Source organism: Phyllostomus hastatus, unplaced genomic scaffold (assembly GCF_019186645.2).
Source record: "Phyllostomus hastatus isolate PE091 unplaced genomic scaffold, TTU_PhHast_1.1 phas_contig_148, whole genome shotgun sequence".
NCBI lineage: Eukaryota > Metazoa > Chordata > Mammalia > Chiroptera > Phyllostomidae > Phyllostomus > Phyllostomus hastatus.
The window spans coordinates 11,842,205-11,862,218 of record NW_025333607.1 but is presented as its reverse complement, the minus strand read 5'-3'; the positions used below and the strand labels follow the sequence as shown (position 1 = coordinate 11,862,218).

General features: G+C 49.3%; 2 protein-coding genes across 9 annotated transcripts in view; one reads left to right on the top strand and one right to left on the bottom strand.

The window, feature by feature from the left end:
* Positions 1–3,267, top strand: part of COQ8A (coenzyme Q8A) — a 35,221-nt gene extending 31,954 nt beyond the window's left edge. The window contains exons 10-15 of the mRNA XM_045860191.1: positions 107–200; positions 486–627; positions 842–949; positions 1,064–1,129; positions 1,406–1,492; positions 2,169–3,267. Coding sequence (XP_045716147.1) covers positions 107–200; positions 486–627; positions 842–949; positions 1,064–1,129; positions 1,406–1,492; positions 2,169–2,453 — 782 coding nt within the window. The 3' untranslated portion in view covers positions 2,454–3,267. The remainder of the gene's footprint in view (positions 1–106; positions 201–485; positions 628–841; positions 950–1,063; positions 1,130–1,405; positions 1,493–2,168) is intronic.
* A 3,489-nt stretch (positions 3,268–6,756) lies between these two features.
* The window catches only part of CDC42BPA (CDC42 binding protein kinase alpha), a 177,713-nt gene continuing 164,455 nt past the window's right edge, over positions 6,757–20,014 (bottom strand). For 4 of the 8 annotated variants that reach the window (XM_045817254.1, XM_045817260.1, XM_045817290.1 and 1 more), the window contains 4 exons: positions 16,993–17,178; positions 14,182–14,299; positions 11,407–11,564; positions 6,757–11,071 (listed from right to left, as the gene is read on the bottom strand). In XM_045817254.1, coding sequence (XP_045673210.1) covers positions 10,940–11,071; positions 11,407–11,564; positions 14,182–14,299; positions 16,993–17,178 — 594 coding nt within the window. In that variant the 3' untranslated portion in view covers positions 6,757–10,939. The remainder of the gene's footprint in view (positions 11,072–11,406; positions 11,565–14,181; positions 14,300–16,992; positions 17,179–20,014) is intronic. The other 4 variants (XM_045817269.1, XM_045817277.1, XM_045817285.1 and 1 more) reach the window with 1 other exon arrangement.

Genomic DNA, 20,014 nt, shown 5'->3' with positions numbered 1-20,014 from the left:
GCCTCTCGGTCAATGGCAGGCATTTGGGGCGGGCTCTGGGCACCGAGGGGCCCTCCCTGGGAGCCCTCAGCCTACCCTAAGACCCACCCCCCCCTCCCCGGTGCAGGCCTGTTCCCGGAGCACCTGATCGACGTGCTGAGGCGGGAGCTGGCACTCGAGTGCGACTATGAGCGGGAGGCCGCCTGTGCCAGGAAGTTCAGGTGCAGACCCCGGTGGGGCTTTGGGGCTGGGCGGCTGGGCCGCTGGGCCGCGGGCCCCTTGCCCGTGGCCCCCCCACAGTGGGAGACAGAGGGACAGTCTTTAGGTCGTCCGTGGGGGCGGGGAGGAGGGTTCTGAGGGGCACGTGGCTGTGGTCAGAGCCTGGGGCCGCGGCCACATCCTACCCACCCAGTGGGTGGGCTCAGTCCCTTGTCACCCCGTGTGTCACCCCCAGGGTGGGTGTGGGGAGGAGCCGGGCCCCAGGTGTGACCTCCCACCCTTGCCAGGGAGCTCCTGAAGGACCACCCCTTCTTCTACGTGCCCGAGATCGTGGACGAGCTCTGCAGCCCTCACGTGCTCACCACGGAGCTGGTGACTGGTTTCCCCCTGGACCAGGCGGAGGACCTGAGCCAGGAGATCCGCAACGAGGTGTGTCTGCCCCTCGCCTCGGAGCCTCCAGTCGCTCTGTGTGTGGCTGAAGGGGACGGGGGGCTCACTGTCTGTGCCCCCCCCCGCCCCGGGTGGTGCCCTCGGAACCCAGTATCCTCTGGGCGGCAAGTGGGGCTGGTGGGAGATGGGGGGAGACGGGAGTCGGGCCCCCAGCCCCAGACTCTCCATCACCAGGCCACCCCGCCCGCCCCAGATCTGCTACAACATCCTGGTGCTGTGCCTGCGGGAGCTGTTTGAGTTCCACTTCATGCAGACGGACCCCAACTGGTCCAACTTCTTCTACGACCCCCAGCAGCACAAGGTGAGCCCCGGGACGGGCAGGCGCAGGGCCTGAGAGCTCCGCGGGAGTGGGGGCTCCGGACCTGGGGGCTCCGCTGCCACCCGCAAACCTCTGCCTGGCGTCACCCCTTCCCAGGTGGCTCTTCTGGACTTCGGAGCGACTCGGGAATTCGACAGGTCCTTCACTGACGTCTATATCGAGGTAGGGCAGGGTCTGGCCTGGGCCCGCGCCGCCCTGAGGCTGGGGCAGGGTGTGCGGGGAGTGGGGGGGGGGGGCGGGGAGGGGCTGATCAGGCTTCTGTCCTGTGTCCCCACCTGTGTTCAGTGAGGCCACAGCCCTGTCAGGCTCAGAGCCCTGGCTGGGGCCTCCAGGCCAGGCGTTGGATATGGGGCCAGCAGCATTTGGGGGGAAGAGGGCCAGGAGTGCCCACCTGGCCCTGAGCAGCTCCTCTGTTCTGCCCACGGTGCCCCCGACCAGATCATCAAGGCTGCTGCGGACAGGAACAGGGAGGCTGTGCTGAAGAAATCCATCGAGATGAAGTTCCTCACTGGCTACGAGGTCAAGGTGAGCTCCCTGGACGCTCTAGGCGCAGTCCCCAGGGGCCTGGCCTGAGGGGGCCGTCCGCTGGGTGGGCTGTCTTCCCTGTGTGTGTGGGTGGGAGGTGGTGGGCAGTGGGCTCCTTCTTCCTCTGAAACCCGAAGCAGAAGCTCAGCTTACAAATGGGTGAAATCAGAGGTGGCAGCCCCCTCAAGGGGTCTGGAGAGCCCGGGGCCACTGTGGCGTCTGGAAGCTGGGCCTGCCCAGTGTTTGAGGTTCTCAGGGTGGCAGGGCTCAGGGGCCGTCAAGTTGGGTACAGAAGGGATTTGTGGCGAAGCCCGTTTTTCCTACTCTCACCATTGGAGATCTGCGTCAGTCACACAGTCTTCAGGGCTCGGCAGGGCGGCGGGCAGTGTCCCTGTCTCCCAGAAGCAGCCCTTTCCTTGACGCTGGGGAGGAGACGCAGGTGGTCCTGCGTCCGTCACCCCAGCACTTGAGACTCGGTTTTGTATTGAGTCTCAGAGCCTCCAGGCTGGGCGCACGGTCCCTTGGGTCTCACGTGGAGCCCAGCGCACACCCTGACGCCGCTTTCCTGGCCCCTGGTGGTTTGAGTGTTTGCTCCAGTTAACCATTATTCAGTCCAGCTGAACACAAAACCCTCACTGACCTGGCCGACCCGCTCCGCCTTCCTCCCCCCCTCCAGGCCATGGAAGATGCCCACCTGGACGCCATCCTCATCCTGGGGGAGGCCTTCGCCTCCGAGGAGCCCTTCGACTTCGGCACCCAGAGCACCACCGAGAAGATCCACAACCTGATCCCCGTCATGCTCAAGCACCGGCTCATCCCGCCCCCCGAGGAGACCTACTCACTGCACAGGAAGATGGGGGGCTCCTTCCTCATCTGCTCCAAGCTGAAGGCCAAGTTCGCCTGTAAGGCCATGTTCGAGGAGGCCTACAGCAACTACTGCAAGAGGCGGGCCGAGCAGTAGCTGCTCAGTGCAGACTCTCGGCCCCTGTGCCGCTGAAGCCGGCAGGAGGCCGGTGGTGGCGACGCTCCGTTGAAACTCCTTTGCCCAAGGAGAGCGGGTGGCCGGCTCCGATGGGGAGGGGATGCTGCTTGGAGCCCCGCTGCCAGCGCTTATCACGGTTTTTATTGCTAAGAGGCTACGGGATGAGATGTGCCAGAATGAAAATGAACCCCGGCTCCTCTGCCAGAACCTAACAGTTGTTTTATTCACCCTCTCAAACACTCTAGATGAAGATAAACAGGCAGTTTTACTCCCTTTTCCTTTTTAGTAACGGGTTTTACCTAATGTGAATGTTAATCAGAAGACAGAGACTACTCCCTCCAAATCCTTGCCACCAAAAAACCACCCAGAGAAGCCTTTTTGGATGCAACTGAACGAGTATACAAGGTTTGTGTGTGCATATGTTTCTAGAATGAGATTTGTGTTTCCTGCTCTTTTTCCCCTCCAGCTGGTGACCTGCAGCTGGGGGGAGTCAGGTCTGAGCGTGCCGACCAGTCCTCCTAACCTGGTGAGGCTCACGCCTGCACTCTGGCTGGTCGCTGCGCTTCCCTAGAACCGCTGCCCCCGTGGGCAGGGCCAGGAACAGCGGGGCGGGGGGACCTGCCAGCGCTTGTCCTCCAGCACCTGCTACAGGTGCTGGAACACGTACAGTGTGGGACATGGATGTGCAGATGTCACCTGGGAAGCCACGAGGGGCCCGCACAGGCTCTGTTAATTTTTGTAAAATTCTTGTAATTGTCTGATTTACTCGTTTCAATAAAAACAAAACATCCTACCATTGTGGCATTAATCCTTTCATTCGTCAAGGGCTCTGAGCTGACGGTGAGGAGCCCAAGGTCCGTGTCACACTCCATCCTGTCTCCAGGGACTCCCGCAAAATTTGTACATGTTCCCAGTGTGAGGCTTTTGGTGCGTGAACGCGGAAGGCTTAGCGTTCACTCCTTACCAGAAAGAGCGGTGCGGGGAGGAGAACGGAGGGCGAAGGGACAGCGTGCGCCACCACCCTGGCTACTACTCCGCCACGCACCTCCGAGGCCCTGCCCCGCGCACACGGAAGAGCCCCAGCTCGTCGCGGGGGGGGGGGGGGGGGCTGTACCTCCTCAACGCTGGCCACAACCCCCAGTGGGTCGGCACTGGCCTGAGCTGCAGTGACACCACTTTAAGAGATCAGCTGAGCAGTACGTCCTGAAAAGTGGCTTTTCCTGTGCGCCTGAGTTCCCAGGCAAGGGGGGCATTCTGGACATTTGGTAGAGGCCCTTCAGACAGACTGTGAACACCCTGAAAGGTCACTGGCGAAAATAACTTGGAGAGACTGCACTGGTCCAAAATAGGTTCTTAAATAGGTTTTAAGGGTTCTTCAAGGAAAATCTCTCTGAAATTTTGTACTGATGAGTAACAGACACGCCGGGCTCTGGGGCAGGATGGCGAGGTCTGGGTGGTCTCCCTGACAGCTGCCGCTCGTCGGGGGAAAGCCTGGTGCTCAGCACCACCTGCAGAGGCCCTGTCAGAATGTTTCATCCGGAAACTGCAGAATACACATTTTTTTTTGCACATGGAACATTCGCCAGAATGGATCACATACTAGGCCACAAAACAAGTTCCAATAAACTCAAGAAGACTGAAGTCACATCAAGCATCTTTTCCAAGCATAGCGGCATGAAACTAGAAATTAGTTACATGAAGAAAACTGGAAAAAAACTGCAAGTGTGTGAAACTAAACAACATGCTCCTGAACAACCAATGAGGATCAAAGAAGAAATCAAACACGAAATAAAAAAAACTACCTTGAAACAAATGCAACTTTTCAAAATTTGACACCAAAAAGAACTAGAAAAAGAACCAATGAAACCCAATGTAAATAGTTACCAGAGCAGAAATAAAACAGGAACTAAAAACAATAGAAAAAAATAAAACAGCTAGTTCTTTGAAAGATAAATACAATTGATAAACCTTTAGCCAAACTCAAGGAGAAAAGCCCAAATAAAATCATAAATGAAAGAAAAATTACACCACCACATAAGTACAAAGGGCCATTAAATACTACTGTGGAACAATTATATGCCAACAAATGTAACAATCTAGAAGAAATAGATAAATTTATGACCTGCTAAGACTGAACTAGGAAAACTACAAAATCTAAACAGACCGATTGCTCGAAGTGAAGTTGAAGCAGTAATAAAACTCCCAATAAATGAAAGTCCAGAACCAGATGGCTTCACAGGTGAATTCTACCAAACAATCAAAGAAGAATTAATACTTACGCTTTTTAAGTTATTTTTTAAAAAACCGAAGAGGAAGGAATTCTTCCAGACTTGTCCCACAGAGCCAGCATTACCCTTATACCAAAACCAGACACGCACATTACAAAAATAAAAACAACAAAATTACAGGCTAATATCCTTGATGTGTATAGACACAGAAAAGAAATCCCTAAAGATTTCACTAAAAACCTATTAGAACTGAAAATTAAATTCTGGATATAAAACTAATATTCAGAAATTGGTTGCAATTAATGATCAGAAAGAGAAATTAGGATAATCCCATTTATAATTACATCAAAAAGCATAACATATCTATGAAGAAATTTAACCAAAGAAGTGAAAGATGTGTACTCTCAAAACTATAAGACACTGAAGAAAAAAGTGGAAGATACAAATATATGGAAGCATATACTGTGCTCATGGATTGGAAGACGTAACATCATTAAAATGTCCTTAAATTACCTAAAACAATCTGCAGATTCAATGCAACCCCTATCAAAATACCATTGGCATTCTCAGAACAGCTAATCTTAAAATTTATAATTTATATGGAACCACAAAAGACCCTGAATAGCCAAAGAAATTTTGAGATAAAAACAGTGGGAGTACCACATGCCTTGATATCAAAGTATACCATAAAGCTACATTACTCAAACAGTATGGCACTGGCATAAAAACAGATATACAGATCATTGGAATAGAGAGCCTAGAAATAAATCCTTGCTTATACAGTCAATATACAAAAAAAGGAGAAAAGGATATACCATATGGGGAAAAGCTTATAGTTCCAGTAAGTGGTGTGGGGAAAATAGGATACATGCAAAAAAAATTTAAATTGGACCACTTATTTATACCATATACAAAAATAAACTGAAGATGGATTAAAGACTTAGACCCGAAACCATAAAACTCCTAGAAGGAAGCGTGGGCAGTAAACTCTGACATCACTCTCAGCAGTATCTTTTTGGATATGTCTCCTTTGGCAAGGGAAACAGAAGAAAAACAACAAATGGGACTATATCAAACTAAAAAGTTTCTGTACAGCAAAGAAAACCGTTAACAAAAAAAGATAACCTACTGAATGGGAGAAGGTATTCACCAATTATACATCTGATAAGGGGTTCATAACCAAAATATGTAAGGAACTCGTACAACTTCACACCAAAACACAAACAGTCCAATTAAAAAACCTGAATACACCCTGGCTGGCGTAGCTCAGTGGATTGAGCATGGGCTGCAAACCAGTGTCGCAGGTTCGATTCCCAGTTAGGGCACATGCCTGGGTTGCGAGCCACAGCCCCCAGCAACTGCACATTGATGTTTCTCTCTTTTTCCCTCCCTTCCCTCTCTAAAAATAAATAAATAAAATCTTAAAAAAGAAAAACCTGACTAGACACTTCTCCAAAACCGACATACAAATTGCCAACAGACACATGAAAAGATGCTGTCACTAATCATTGGAGAAATGCAAAATCCAACCACAATGAGGTATCACCTTACACCTGTCAAAATAGCTATCATCAATAAATCAACAAGAAAGAAGTGTTGGTGAGGATGTGCAGAGGGGGGAGCCTCAGACTGCTGGTGGTATTGTAAACTGGTGCAGCCATGATGGAAAACAGTATGAAGACCGCTCAAAACATTAAAAATAGGGTGGGTATTTATTCAAAGAAATCCAAAACCCTAATCTGAAAAGATATATATACACTCCATGTCCATTGCAGCATTATTAGTAATAGCCAAAATACGGAAGCAGTCTGGCCACGCCCACTGATACAGGCAGTAGGAGTTCTGACCAGAGGAGAACAGCACACAACTCTTACCTGAGCTGTGGGAGGAACTGAGAGTCCCGGATTAAACTAACCCCATGTCCTTCCGCAGTGTATGGAGGACGCCTGGACGCAGGGCGGGGCCCGCAGGGAGCAGAACCCTGCAAGACGAGTCGGTCACCTTTTCTCCATTCCTCAGATTTTTTAATCGGGGAAAAAAGACAAAATACTCAATTCTAACAGTTCCCTGTTTTATTGCAATACATCAAAGTCTGGTTAATATTAAGTGATACCGACATAAAATATTGGCGAGGAGTCTTCTGTTACATTTTTGACTATCCCACCTTAAATATTTCTGTGCAAAAGAATCCACACCACTGTTTGGTAGCAGAGAATCTCTTATAAACTTCCCTAAGACACCGAGGGCAGAAAATCAAACAAAATGAAATGAGGAAGTGATAAAAGGCCAAAGCAATATCTTTTCCCCTTCCATACGCACATCATTTGTCAGCATTATACTCTAAACAAAAAAAAAATGATTACACCTAGGCCATGCAAAACTGTACAATAATATTACAATGAGAAAAAACCCTAAAGAACTTATGAAACAAATGATATTACACTATCAAATAAAGAGGCAGGTCATTTTGTTTTCATGAGATTTCAGGGTTGATTTGGTTCTGTCAACCTCCCCCTACCCCGCCCCCCGAAAAGGACAAGGTTCTGTGTGCCAGGGCTGCCCCTGGGGAGGGCGAGAGGCCGGGCCTGCTGGCCAGTGCTGGGCTGGGAGAGGGAGCTCTGGCGAAGCAAGGGACTCTGCAGAGAACGCTGGGCTTGAGTGACAACTGAAGACATAACAAGGAGAGAGGTTTTAGAGATGGACTCCAGGAAACGTCATGAGGGGCCGGGCCCGGGGAGGTGGGGCGGGAAGTGCCCGTTACTTCCCTGCTGTGCCCAGCGGATCTGGGGAGTGGCGAAGTGTGACCAATGCTGAGAGTGCCACTCAGTCCAGAAAGTGGACAGTGAGCATCCCAAGGCCCCGTGCAGCCGAGACCACAGGGCGCGACCACAGCCAGAGGCAGGCAAAGGGCCCTGCTGTACGTGGGGGGAGGGGATGTCCGCCCAGCCCTGCGCTGGCTCTTCTCGAAGGTACCTGAGTCCACATAAATGCCACCTGGGCTTTCACAGAAGTAGGTGTGGCTGCTAAGAAACAAAATGACTGATTCTAACAATGCGGAAAGCAGGGAAAGGTTGAGAGCCAGCCAGGGAATGGCAGGTTGTTGCTGTAAACATAATATGAATTTCAGAGTCCTCCCTGAAGCTTGGGTACAAGAACTGATTGGAAAGCTCGAGAGACCTTTCAGCTGTGTATCGCATGGCCTGAACACTGTGCTCCCGGGAAAACAAGTCACTAAGCTAGCAGGGCGTGTGCTGTGTGTGTGTCCACACATGATTAAGGAAGTGAAATACACGTTAATAGTCATTTGATAAGAAGGAAGGCTTGTTTTTGGTAAAAAGAAATATGTATGTATATACATAATTTCATACACCCAAAGCACATGACAAGATTAAATTAGAATTCGAGGGTCGACAACAAACTGGCTGGACGTAAGTAGCACCAAATACCAACACTTCGGGCTATGTCAGAAATGTCCCTTCGCTTATTGTTCCTTTCTACTGAGAAGAGAACGGAGTTCCTGCTGCCGTGTACGTTTTAAAGTGTCCCCCACAAACACAAGGGTGACCTCAGACGGCACGGAAACCTTCCCGTGACCCTGGCTACTGATCCCTCCGAGTGATCGCCGTTTCCCGGGCACTCATCCCTGTCTTTTCAAATCATTCTCCTTAGAAGCTTCTGAAGGCGCCCACTTGGTGTTGGGGATGAGACTGGTAGGGGGATCATTATCTTGGGAGCCTGCCAAACTAGAACCCAGTCTGTGTTTCTTCCGGAGTCCTGCTGTTAGAATCTAGCCGGGTGTGGGGCCGGTACCACGTACGATTGCTGCGGAAAGCGAACGTGCTAGGCCGCACTCCACAGGGTTACCAAGAAGTGATGGCCTGTGATCCCGGCAGCCGGAACGAGCTTGCTCTCATCTGCCCTGTTGGGAGGCTGAAGGGTACGACTCACTAGTGGAGTCCAGGCTTCAGTAGGATTATATTTTGATCCTAAAAGCATCCTTTAAAAAGTAAGCACCTACAGGCAACAAACACTCACTTAGTTGTCGGAGAGATAAACTAATGACTTAGTACAGAGTCCCAGGGAAGAGAAGCAGGTGGGGGGTATGTGAGGACCAAGGAATAGAGAGGAAAAGGAGGGTCAGGAGGGGAGGAGGCAGCCGGCCAGACACTCAGCCACTGGCCGGCTGGTTGCTTCCCTCCTCTCCTGGGAAATGCCAAGTTTAAGGAGCTACCAGAGTCATATGGCAATAACCCAACTCAAGGTCCAGCCCTGGATACCGGAGGTACAAAACAGTCTTCCGTGACGCTTCTTTTCCAAAAGCAAAAAGATCTGGGAGGTTAGAACTGCACAGTAAGTCAGGCCCAACCAAAGTAAAACTGTCACATCGGAGTGAGTCCCTAGCTCAGAACGTCTAAATGTCAAAGCTTAACATTATTTTTAACTTCTCTACTGTAACCTTTTGCGATATAATCCCCAAACAGGATCTTTTCTCCTGTCACTGAACCTCGATGACCTTCTGCACAGAGCAGCTTGGACCTGGAAGCAGGCTCGGCCCCCTGGGGCTCGCAGTGGCCTGGCAGGCAGGCACGGCTGCTCAGGGCTGCGCAGACTCCGGTGACTGCAGTGTTCCGACCCTGCCGCTGCAGGCAAACTCTTCCGCTTTAGCTGAAGTTCAAAGAGAGGGGGAAAAAAATCCTGTTTCTAGTTCTCAAATTTAGATAAAAAGAAAAAGAGGAGAGAATTCTCTTTACTTCCATGAGATATGTTTATTTCTATCTCTTTCTCTATCATGTGCTTAACTGGTGAAATGACAGGAAAAAAGTTCTGGTTCTGCATCTCATTTCCTTGCAGTAATTAAAACAGCAGGAATTCAAACGGAAATGTAACTAACAACACAATGTAGCAAATGAGGGGAAAAGCTTATCCGGTCAAGGCAGCACTTGCCCGCCCACGCTGGGCAGACCTCCTGCCGTGCCCTGTGAACACGTGCATTACCCACTGCGTATGGGAAAGAATATTTGGTTAAGGCTGTTCAAGTCCTTGCATTTGAGGTTTTCTATTATTTGGTAATTAAACCCCTTTCCCAGGCTTATCTGAGGAAGCTGGCACCACACTCAAAACAGACTCCTCCCTGAGACACCGGCTCAGCTCGGGGACAGACACCTCACTGCCACTAGGGGGGATGGGATTAGCCCAGAAAGAAAAGCACTTCTAAGACCCTCTCATGGCCCTTCAGAAGCCACTGAGTTCCTTGTGTCGGATGGAAGGGATCAGAAGGTAACAAAACTGAATTTCTACATTCATCTGCAGAAGGTACCACTGTATCAAACAGAAGCGTGGCTCAATTCTACTAGAAAAAGAAAGGTCTTGGATAGAAGGAAATCTGCCTCCTGAGGCTGCTGCTGCAGAGGCCTCAAATGTCAAAAAGTCTGGCGCCCAGGCGTACACCAACCCCACAACACTGAAGTCTGCACGGTTTCCTACAGCTCCCAGGGGACTGGGCCCTGCCCCAGCGCGAGGATGCGGCACCAAAGGGAACCCTGATTCCTCTCCCTCTCCCTCCGCAAGGTCAGCTCCAGGCCTTTCTGCTGTTTAAATTACTTAGCTGGAAAACAGACAAGAAACAACACACTTCTTTAAATTAAATGCTCTCTTATATATGCATCCATCTTTCACTGAATACAAGATGCTTCTTTTCACTATGTACATTCAGTATTTAACCTCTACATTTGTGTAGTTCTTTAAACTCTGCATCGTAGTAAAATAGGCATTGTTTTCATTAATAAGGGCTGACTGGCAACGACCGGGGCGACGTGCACTGTGGGTGCGGACGGGAGCTCCGGGAACACCCGAGAACCCGAGTGCCATCTGGGGACTACACTGAGAGGGGCAGAGAAAACAGAGTCTGTCTAATCCTACCGTAGTGCTTACAACTTTGTGTCATCGGTCTACTGAAGCTACCGTTGGGGGGCGCGGGTAAAATATTATGGAAAGCAACTCTAAGGGTATGAAATGAAATCAGTGTTAATCTAAGCTGTTCCATGAACGTCTGCCTTTATGGTTGTTGCTGTGAAGCAGAGGGGCAGGTCTGGGAGCCACCGTCACACTCCTGAGTCCTGCCCCCCACCGCTGCCACCACGGGGCTGTCAGGCAGAGGCGGAGGGACAGACGGAAGGGAGCGCGGGGCGGGCGGCTGAGAGTGAGAAGTGGCTCTGGTCCATCTGGGGTCGAGGCGGGTCACGGGTCCCAGGTCCCGCGGTCCGTGCTCTCCAGAGAGAGGCTCTTGGTCTTCCGCGGGGACGCCGGGCTGGGCGGGCTGCTCAGGTTGGAGCTGTTGGAAGCTGTGGAATGCCTCGGAGAGTCGGAGTCCTGTGAGGCCCAGAGGAAGACATCAGCGACGGGCAAGGGGGCAGGAGGGTCTCGGGTGACCACTGCCCCCCCCCCATGACCTCGTGTGACTTTTCTCCTGTCGGGACAGGCAGGCCCCCTTCCCGAGCTAAGAGGCACAGAGCACAACCAACACGCACGGGCCTTTGGGGACGCAGGTCACGTTCACGCAAGGCCACGAGGAGTCTGAGCGCCTCCGGGACACCAGAGTCTGCGACCTGAGCGATGGGCTTTGCCACCGCGGCTGACGGCGAACACGCGGGTCCCCGGGCTACAGGGGCGCCCCGGCCCAGGCAGCGCCCCCACGCCCCACTCACCTCCCCGTCGTAGTCTCTGGCCGGAGTGTCACTCCCTTGGTCCATGCCTCCCGAAGACAGCGAGCCCTCGGACGGGGACGGCAGCGGCTGCCGCTTCGCGCTGTAGCTTCCTCCGGAGAACTCTCTCTTCAGCGCGCTGCCGTTCTGTGCGGACGACCCTGCGGCACACGGGGAGGTGGAACTCGACAGACGCCCAAGGTGGGGGGCGTGGAGAGCCAACCCTCCCACTGCCCCGGATCCCCGCCCCCTCCCGCGGGGCTGGGAGTCCTTCAGGGACGGATGGGCAGGGAGTCCCGATGCGCATTCCCGGCTCCCAGGCGCACCCTGGGCCCGGCCCTCCCCTCCCCAACGGCTGGTCCTGCTCCGGGGCCGCCGTCGGGACACCCGGGGAGTGGACAGCACCTGCTGGCCGGGCCCGGACCGCCCTGCTTGCTGGACAAGTCCCACGGAATCAGCCCTCGAGAGTCCTTCCCGCTGCCCGGCGCGGGTCCTGTGATGCCAGACCCAGGGGCCCGCTGCCTCCTCACGCACGGACACACGGACGCAGGGACTCAGGGGCGGTCTTGCCCCGCCAGGGCCCGCACAGGGCCTGGCGCCCGGCAGGAGCTCAACGACGAGCCAGGGACGGGGGGGGGGCACAGAACACCTCCCCGAGAAAAAGGCCACGCCACTGGACGCACAGCCTCACTTCGCTTCTAGAGAATGCTCACAAATGAAAAAAAGGAACCTGGGCAATTTCATCCTGCAGGGCAAAATACCGAGATACAAAGCTCTTGGCATTCCCTATTGCTTTAAAAATTTTTCTTAAAAAATGTGTTAGTCTTGCTGAGCTTCAATATTAAGACCACTGGTCATAAAAGACTATGATCAGATACAAACTGTGACTATTTTAGCTTTTCGCTGGTTTAACAAATCCCAATTTTGTGGGTTTTTTACATTAAGAATTCAATAAAAATGTCAAAAGACGACTGGTAAAGCTTACGTACCCGGTGGCCACCCAAACACTCGAGTCTCCGCGACCGGAGGGGAACCCACCCAGCGAAGGGCCGTCCTCGGCGCGCCCCCGGCAGCTGCGCATGCGCGGGCGCTGACGTCAGTGTTCCGTGACCAACCACCAGCGTGGGAGGAAAGGCCGCGTCCTGAGGCGGCTTCGGCTGGGACACGGTCCAAGGACACGGGCAACACCTACGGCTGTCGACCGACTGGCTTTTAAATGTGAGCCTGCACGTGGTGCGACCCGATCCTCTCACAGACCGGTCGCGGGGCAGGGAGAGGTTCCGTTCAAGTTACGATGACACGCGTTGGGACCCGGGGCTGCGCAGGTGTCGCCACCTCCAGTTACACCCTCCGACCTCGGTGCTGCGGCGCTGCTTCGGAGCAAGTGGTGAGAGCAGTCCCGGGCCCAGGACTGTGGCCCCCAAGTTGGAAGCTACAGTGACCACGTGACGATCGCTGCGTGTCACGCAGTAATTACCAAAGACCTCAGTGACCTCAGCGACATGAAACTAACTTTTAACTAGGCCAAGTAGTCCAGCTGCACCTTCCCCTCAGTCTGAGGTGGGCGGCTTCCGGCGGCCCGTGCCCTTCCCTTCAGAGGAACAGCGCCTGCGGCGCACCCTCCCTCCCCTTCCTCCCGAGGACAAGCGGCTCCGCCGCAGCTGGACGGGAGCACGTCACGGAGCGCCTTTCCTCCCCCCTGACGTTATCTCGGGCTTCTGTGCTGAGGCCTGGAGGAGACGCCGCCGTTCAGACAGGGAAGCAGAGGCCGACAACAACGCACACGGAGAGCGCCTGAAAGCAGGTGCTCGTCGGGGGTGGCGCTGCCCTCCGCACCCTGGCGGGAGAGTTGGTACCTAATAGGTCCTTAAAAGTGGTTACTGAGTGAATGACCCATCTTATCTTGCTTTTGTGGCAAAAGGGTAGATCCTTGAACCCGCCCCCAGCCCTCCCTCAGTTACTCAGACAGGCTGATGTTTTTTGGCTTTGGGGCCTTTGTGCAGGTCCGGGACGCGGTCCCTCAGCCAGCCGCGGTCCCTCAGCCAGCCGCAGGAAACCTTATCCCTTTACCTCCTCCCCTCACCTGCCGTCCCACAGCTAGTTCACCTGCGAGCCTCAGTGTTTCTGCCCCCGGAAGTTTATCTGGAGACCATTTCCTCTCCTCCTCCTCCATGGGCCCAGGCCCCCTGCAGCGCACCTGACCACTGCTCTGCCAGCCAGCCCTCCGGACCCACAGCGTCAGCCCACTCTCCGTCTGGCAGCCTCGAGCGAAGTGCGTATAGGTCCTTCCCTACTTAAAATTCTTCAAAGGCTTTCTGCTGCATTAAAAAGAAGTCTCACCTTGTTCTCCAAGCCCCTATTTGACCTACCTACCTACTGCATGCATTTCAGTTTCTGTCACTCCCAACCACCACCAGGACCCCCGTCCCCAGCCTTCTGTCCGTCAGACAGGACTGAAACGTGACTGTACCCCTGGAAGGGGACGCGATTCTCCCAGTTCTCGGGAGGGGTTCACACCCACAGCTGCCCCTGGTTGGCTCTGTTGCTGCACCCTGTTTATTCCCTGCGGATCTCCATCAGCACGCTCTGCAGGGTGACTGGTCTGCCTCCGAGGTGGCCTGGGCTCTACAAGGGCTCCTTGACCACGAGCTTCACACCTGCACTGTGCTTACTGGGCACAGCCAGCAGCGGCTGCGATACTGGGGTCCTCTGGTACCGCACAGATGCGCAGGGGCAGCACAGGGTGGGACCTGCCTTCCTGCAGTCGGGGCCACTTACTTGCCGACAGGCCACTGCTGGCACTCATGGAGCGACCGGGTTCAGGGCGGGACTTGGTGATCGATGGAATACTGACTGAGCCACTGAATACTGTCCGACTTTCCTGAGGCCGAGGGTTCTACAAACAAGAGAGAAAGAAAATTCTTCAACCAGACAGAAGCTGATGTTCTGCAGACATGTCTTTTTTCACTGTAATTTCAAGAACAAAATGATCCTGACCAGAGCGGCACAAAACAAGGAACAGATAACACAACCCCTTCTGCCCACAAAGGTACGGAAGCCCTAATGAGAAGGAGCCCTCGGCCCAAACGGGAAGTGCTGATCCTTATGTTCGCTGAAACACTTACCCACAAACAAGAAATTGTTTTGTTGGGAGAACAGTAACAGTTACTTGGTTAGAAGTGACAGTGAACGGTAGAATTACACGGACATTTGCAGATGAGTGAAACAAAGCTTTAGCTACGTATGAGATTCTTCTTTGCTTAGGATAATTCAACAGCTTTATAATCCCATTTGAAGGAGAATCAATTAAGAATACATTCCTTCAAGCAAATATTTCACTGGCATGACAGACGTGCCTTCACATGTTCCCAGCCCCAGTCACCAGGCATCCTTACTGCCTCACACGAACAGAACAGAGTCGAAACATACACAACTTTTACAGCAATCACAGTCTATGTGAAGTGATTTAGCTTTGGAATACTGGTTGAGAAGTTTTCCATCTAATTATCGAATGATCTTTCCAAGGTGTCTAAGGTAGGAAAATGGGCCACAGGGTGATCGGAAAGCCACACCCCCAGAGAGGTGGCGTGTGGGACAAGCCACCTAAACACAGCTGGGAACATAAGCCCGAGGTCTCCTCAGCAACCCTGATGTTCTGAGACCTGAAGGGCTGTCAGGGGTGACAGCTGGAGGAGATTATGGCAAAACAAGTAACACAGGGCCAAAGCCAGCCCCGTGACACATGCACTAACGCCACTTGAAAAACTCTAAATCACATATTTTGCAGAATCACACACACTGAAAGAGGGCTGGAGGGCTGGCTGGCTGGCCCCAAATTCAACCACAGTGGTTTTGGTTCATGTATCAAATTTGCAAAGTCCATGTAATTCCTAGTGTTATTTGTTAAAAGCAAATGCTTTACTTTTTTTCTCTAAAAAATAAAAAGTTGTGAATGGGAACAGTGCTAATATTTCAACATTCATGCATCCCGGAGCATCCCTGCAACACGCCAGCGACATGCACACGAGGCAGCAAAGGAAAGTGCGGGAGGCGGGGACTAGCGGCTCCAGCCCTTGCACCATTCCCACTCTCACTACTAGCCTTAGATACCCTGGTGCTGTCCTTTTCTACAAAACAAACCTGCCCCGAAGCAAAAGGACGAAAAACTAAGCCTGTGAAAAATACATCAGCTCTTTAGGGACACTGAACGTTTAAGTAATAAAAGAATAGTATGCAAAATATGTGTTTTATTTTTTAAAATCCCAACAGTTTATCATTCATTCAACTATTGTTCAACTTCACTATAAAGTGATATGAAACCTAACCAGCAGGTCCTTTTCATGTACAAATATGGTTAAGATCAGGGTAAAATTTGCCCCACCAGCAGTATTTCTACTTACAAATGATGAAGTTAAGCAACATTTCCACCACCTTTTTTACATGAAAAATTCTTGACAGATTTATACAACATTGTTCTAGGATCTGCTACCTATAATCTGCTTCCAAACTAAGGCTTATTTTGTCGTAATTATTTTGTTAAATAAGATACATTATAGTTTTAGGTCAATGACATTTAAAACATAATTTAGGATAATTTTAAAATATAAACAAAAGTATGAAAAGAAACTTATCTCACAGCTAGTTTTACTGGAAAATTTACTACATATACAAATAAAAAGCTGATGCCACCATTTCTTGACACCAGAGGGCACTATGAAGAATGGGTTTGCGTGATCCGATCCAAACATTTTATCTGTAACTTTACTTGAGAAAACGCTCCCTTGGAGTTAGAAGTACAAACATATATCTCTCGGTGGAAACATGGGTACTCAGTGGTAATGGGCACCGGCCCCCGCAAAGCCGCTGGTTACAAAGACCTGAGGCTGTGGGGACGGGCTGCTGGCAGATGCCCTGTTGGATGGGCCTTCAGAATGTGGCGCAGGCAGTGATTTTTCTCTTCAATTTAGTTCTCTTATGTTGGATCCTGGTTGGAATTAAAGGCACACCAGCAACTTAAAGATCTGTAAGACTACCTTCTTTTACTGTTATTTTTTACTGTTATTCATTAATACTGTTGTATTATATTTTTTATTTTGGAGATTTTAAAGCTTTTTCAGAGGGATTTATTGTAGCTAGAAGGCCTGTGAATAGCAAACACTACAGACTTTAATTTCAATAAATAGAAAACACTTCTCTGAATGAGTTATGAAAAATTCAGAAATGCTGGGGTCCCTTTTTGTTTGGACAGAATGAAGACCCCCTTGGGGCTGTTTCTCATCACAGTCTCTGTGACGGAAAATACCACGGTGGGAAGTATTCTAACAAACACAGAAAAACCTTCAATATAGTTTCAAAAAGAAAACTCATATCCTCGCCAGTCCTCATCTTTTTCTTCAAAAGAAGACAACAGGACTTGAGGAAAGAAGAGGAGGAGGAAGAGGAGGAGGAAGAACAGAAGTCCGGCAAGAGGGAAGCCAACCGGAGGGAACGGCTCAGAGAGTGCGCCCCCTCGGCGGGGTTACTGAGGCAGCAGGCAGAGGACGGCCACGTGGGTTAGTACAGGTGGACGCCTGATGCAGCGGTTCGTACCCTCAGAGTCGTGAGGCTGGGCGTGCCGGGGACAGAGCGCAGACACGGGGGGTGTTCAGGGTTTATGGAGTCAGGAGAGAGAAATTTTTCAGCAGAATTAACAGTCATGTGATAGATGTGCTCAAAGTTGACCGGAGAGGAGATCAGACCGGGGTGACGGTGAGGGGACGGATACGGGAAGCCTGGCTATCAAAACAACCGGAAGGAGAAAAAGGTGACAAGGTAATGAAATGGATTCACTGGTTACAGGTGACACTTCAGACAACATGCCATGGAAGGAAAAATGAAGTAAGCACATCACATCAGAAACGAATCCTTAATGAAATACTTTTAGGCCTTAGGGAGTTAAATTTTGTAATCCTCTTGAACCAGGTACTTAAATAGCTAATTTGCAAAAAGGGGAATCATTCACCCTATAAAATGATTCTCGTCTATTACTGTTGTCAAGAGAGTACAAACTATACTTTCAGAGTCATAAGGAGACTCTGATTTTACTTCAGCATTTTCTTATGTGACAGAATCAAAACATGGCAAAAATCTACCAAAAACGTTAAGGACAGAAAAAGCAAGAAATTATAAAAGAACAAGTGAACCAACAACCAGCCTCTCCCTGGAAGTGTTATGACTGTTTCCTTAGAAACCCAAGGCCATTTCCTGGTCTCTACAGATCTGTGATACGAGTTTGCTTTTCCTGGTCTTGTTTTCCTATAATAAAAATGGTAGCTGTGGAATATATTAGTTGTTGGTTTACCTCGAAGCAGCCCAAGTTTGTTTCCATGTAGACACCCAAAAGAATGTTTGTTTTTCAACATGGGAAACATCTTCCCTTAAATGTTCAGGTGCATTTGAAAAATAATGTAAAGCTAGACCTACAGAAAAAAAACTTGTGGAGTCAAGGACTGTAGTTTTTCAGATAAAACAACTCCTGAATATTTATTTGGGAGCTGTCAGTTCCCAGCTGCCCTCTCTAATGGGAGGTTGGAGACTCAGTTGCTTAAACAACAACTGTTTCCAGAAAATACCGCCCGATTCTTTAGTTCAAGGCAGAGGCTGGGTGACTTGCAGGACAGAACGCTGAATTTCTGTTCTCATGAGTTGACATAAGCTTGCTCTGTTTAAAAAAAAAAATCTGGTAAAATATGTAGGCTTAAAAAAAAGGTTCCTATAAAGGATATTGTTTTAAATTTAGAAATGTGAGTGAAATCAGTAGTTTCTAAGATTATTCCCCAAAAGAAAAAAAACTAATGATGTAAATGTACTTTGATTTTAAGAGACAAAAATTACTTCTTAAAGCTCTATGAGGTCACTGAGCTAAAAATATTTACTGTCAACTTTAGGAATGGGTAAGAAAGATGTTACATGTTAAATCTTCTAGAGGTAAAACATTCTTACTGCATTCAACTGGAGACAAATTTGTCATTTATTACCAGTATCCACTTAAGAAAAAAAGGTAATTGGCAAAAAGGATTCAAGAAAAGGAATACAGCACGTACTTCTAAGACATATGTGCTATTTTAACTGTTTATATTCCCTTGTCTCACTGAGATACACATGAAAGGCTCACATCTGATACAGGAGATTAAAAAAGACTCTTACTACCTCTTCCATATTCACGAGGCAAACAACCCTAGTTCAGAATCATTTTGGCAGAAAAACAGAACCAAGCTTTCAAAGACATCCAATAAACTCTCTAAGCTTGTATTTCATAGGGAAGTGACAGATTTGAACAAGTAAAACAGAGAAATGTCTGGGTGTGTGCTCTTTACTTGGATGACAATACATAACTTTGGTATTTGAAAACTCTTCTTATATAGGCTGTTACATTAATTTAATCCAGCTCCATTTTTGTAAATAGTTCATTAATACAGGTAATCCCATTTCACTAGAAAGAATATACTGAATTCTGAGAATATACGGTCAGGGTAGTATAGCTTTTAAATATAACAGTTTAATATTTAGACTCAGCCTTTATTTATGCCCAATATTTTTAGCCTAATATTTATGCTCAGCCTTAAAATTTTTAGTTTTAATTACTATATGAAGATTAACTATACTCTTTTTGTATAATTTCTTTACATTTATCCAGCACAGCTAATAAAAATCCCTGTTTCAGAAGGATGAATAACTATTACAAATGATTTGAACTCCCTGAGGAAGGAGCATTACTGCAGCCATGTAACGTCTCAGTGATGATGAAAACGACAACAGTAAGAATAACTCATTCATTCATTCATTCACGAGCAGGGCCAACTGGTTAACTGGGGTATCTAAAATGAGGAACCTGGGCCTGAATGAATGCACATTATTTTTTTTTGTTTGTTTCTCCCAAGAAATACATGCAAAACTACCTTTAAAGGTTTACTTTTTTTTTATTTTAAAAAACTTGACTGCACATCAAACTGTATTACCTATCACTTTTTCTGCCTAACAGGAAGAGCTGTGGGTCAAAACTCACAGATCCCCCAAATTGCTATAGTATACAAATTATGCTTAAAATTCTGTGCAAAATCTACGTTATCACCACTGATCAATAGGGTGATGCTAAAGTTTCAACAGTATGTCGAGAACACTCTGATACTGAAATGTTAAGTATAAACAGAGCACACTAATATTCTTAATCTCAACATAATAGGTTCAAGAATCCAATCTTTATGTTATTTTAAAAAAGCAACATGTTGCCTTTTGAATGTAAGACTGACCACCAGGCAAAGGAAAAAGATTTGACCACAATCAGCCGACAGGTGTGACCATTAACAGCCGCGCCAATCTGGTTCTCTGGGAGTAGGGCGGGCCAACTCTGCGTACGTACTCAGTTGCTAAACCTCACTGAAGTTTCAGTGAGTTGGTAGCCGAGTTCTGAATCTTGGTACAAATCCTCTTCGAATCTGGCAGTTTATTTTACCAGCAATAGTAGATCCAGGTATGGGACAAATTTATAGGGGATGCAACTAAATGATAACGTGCTGTGTTTGGTTTTTGATAAATGTGCAAATTTTGTTTTTCTCATCAGGTATGTCATCAT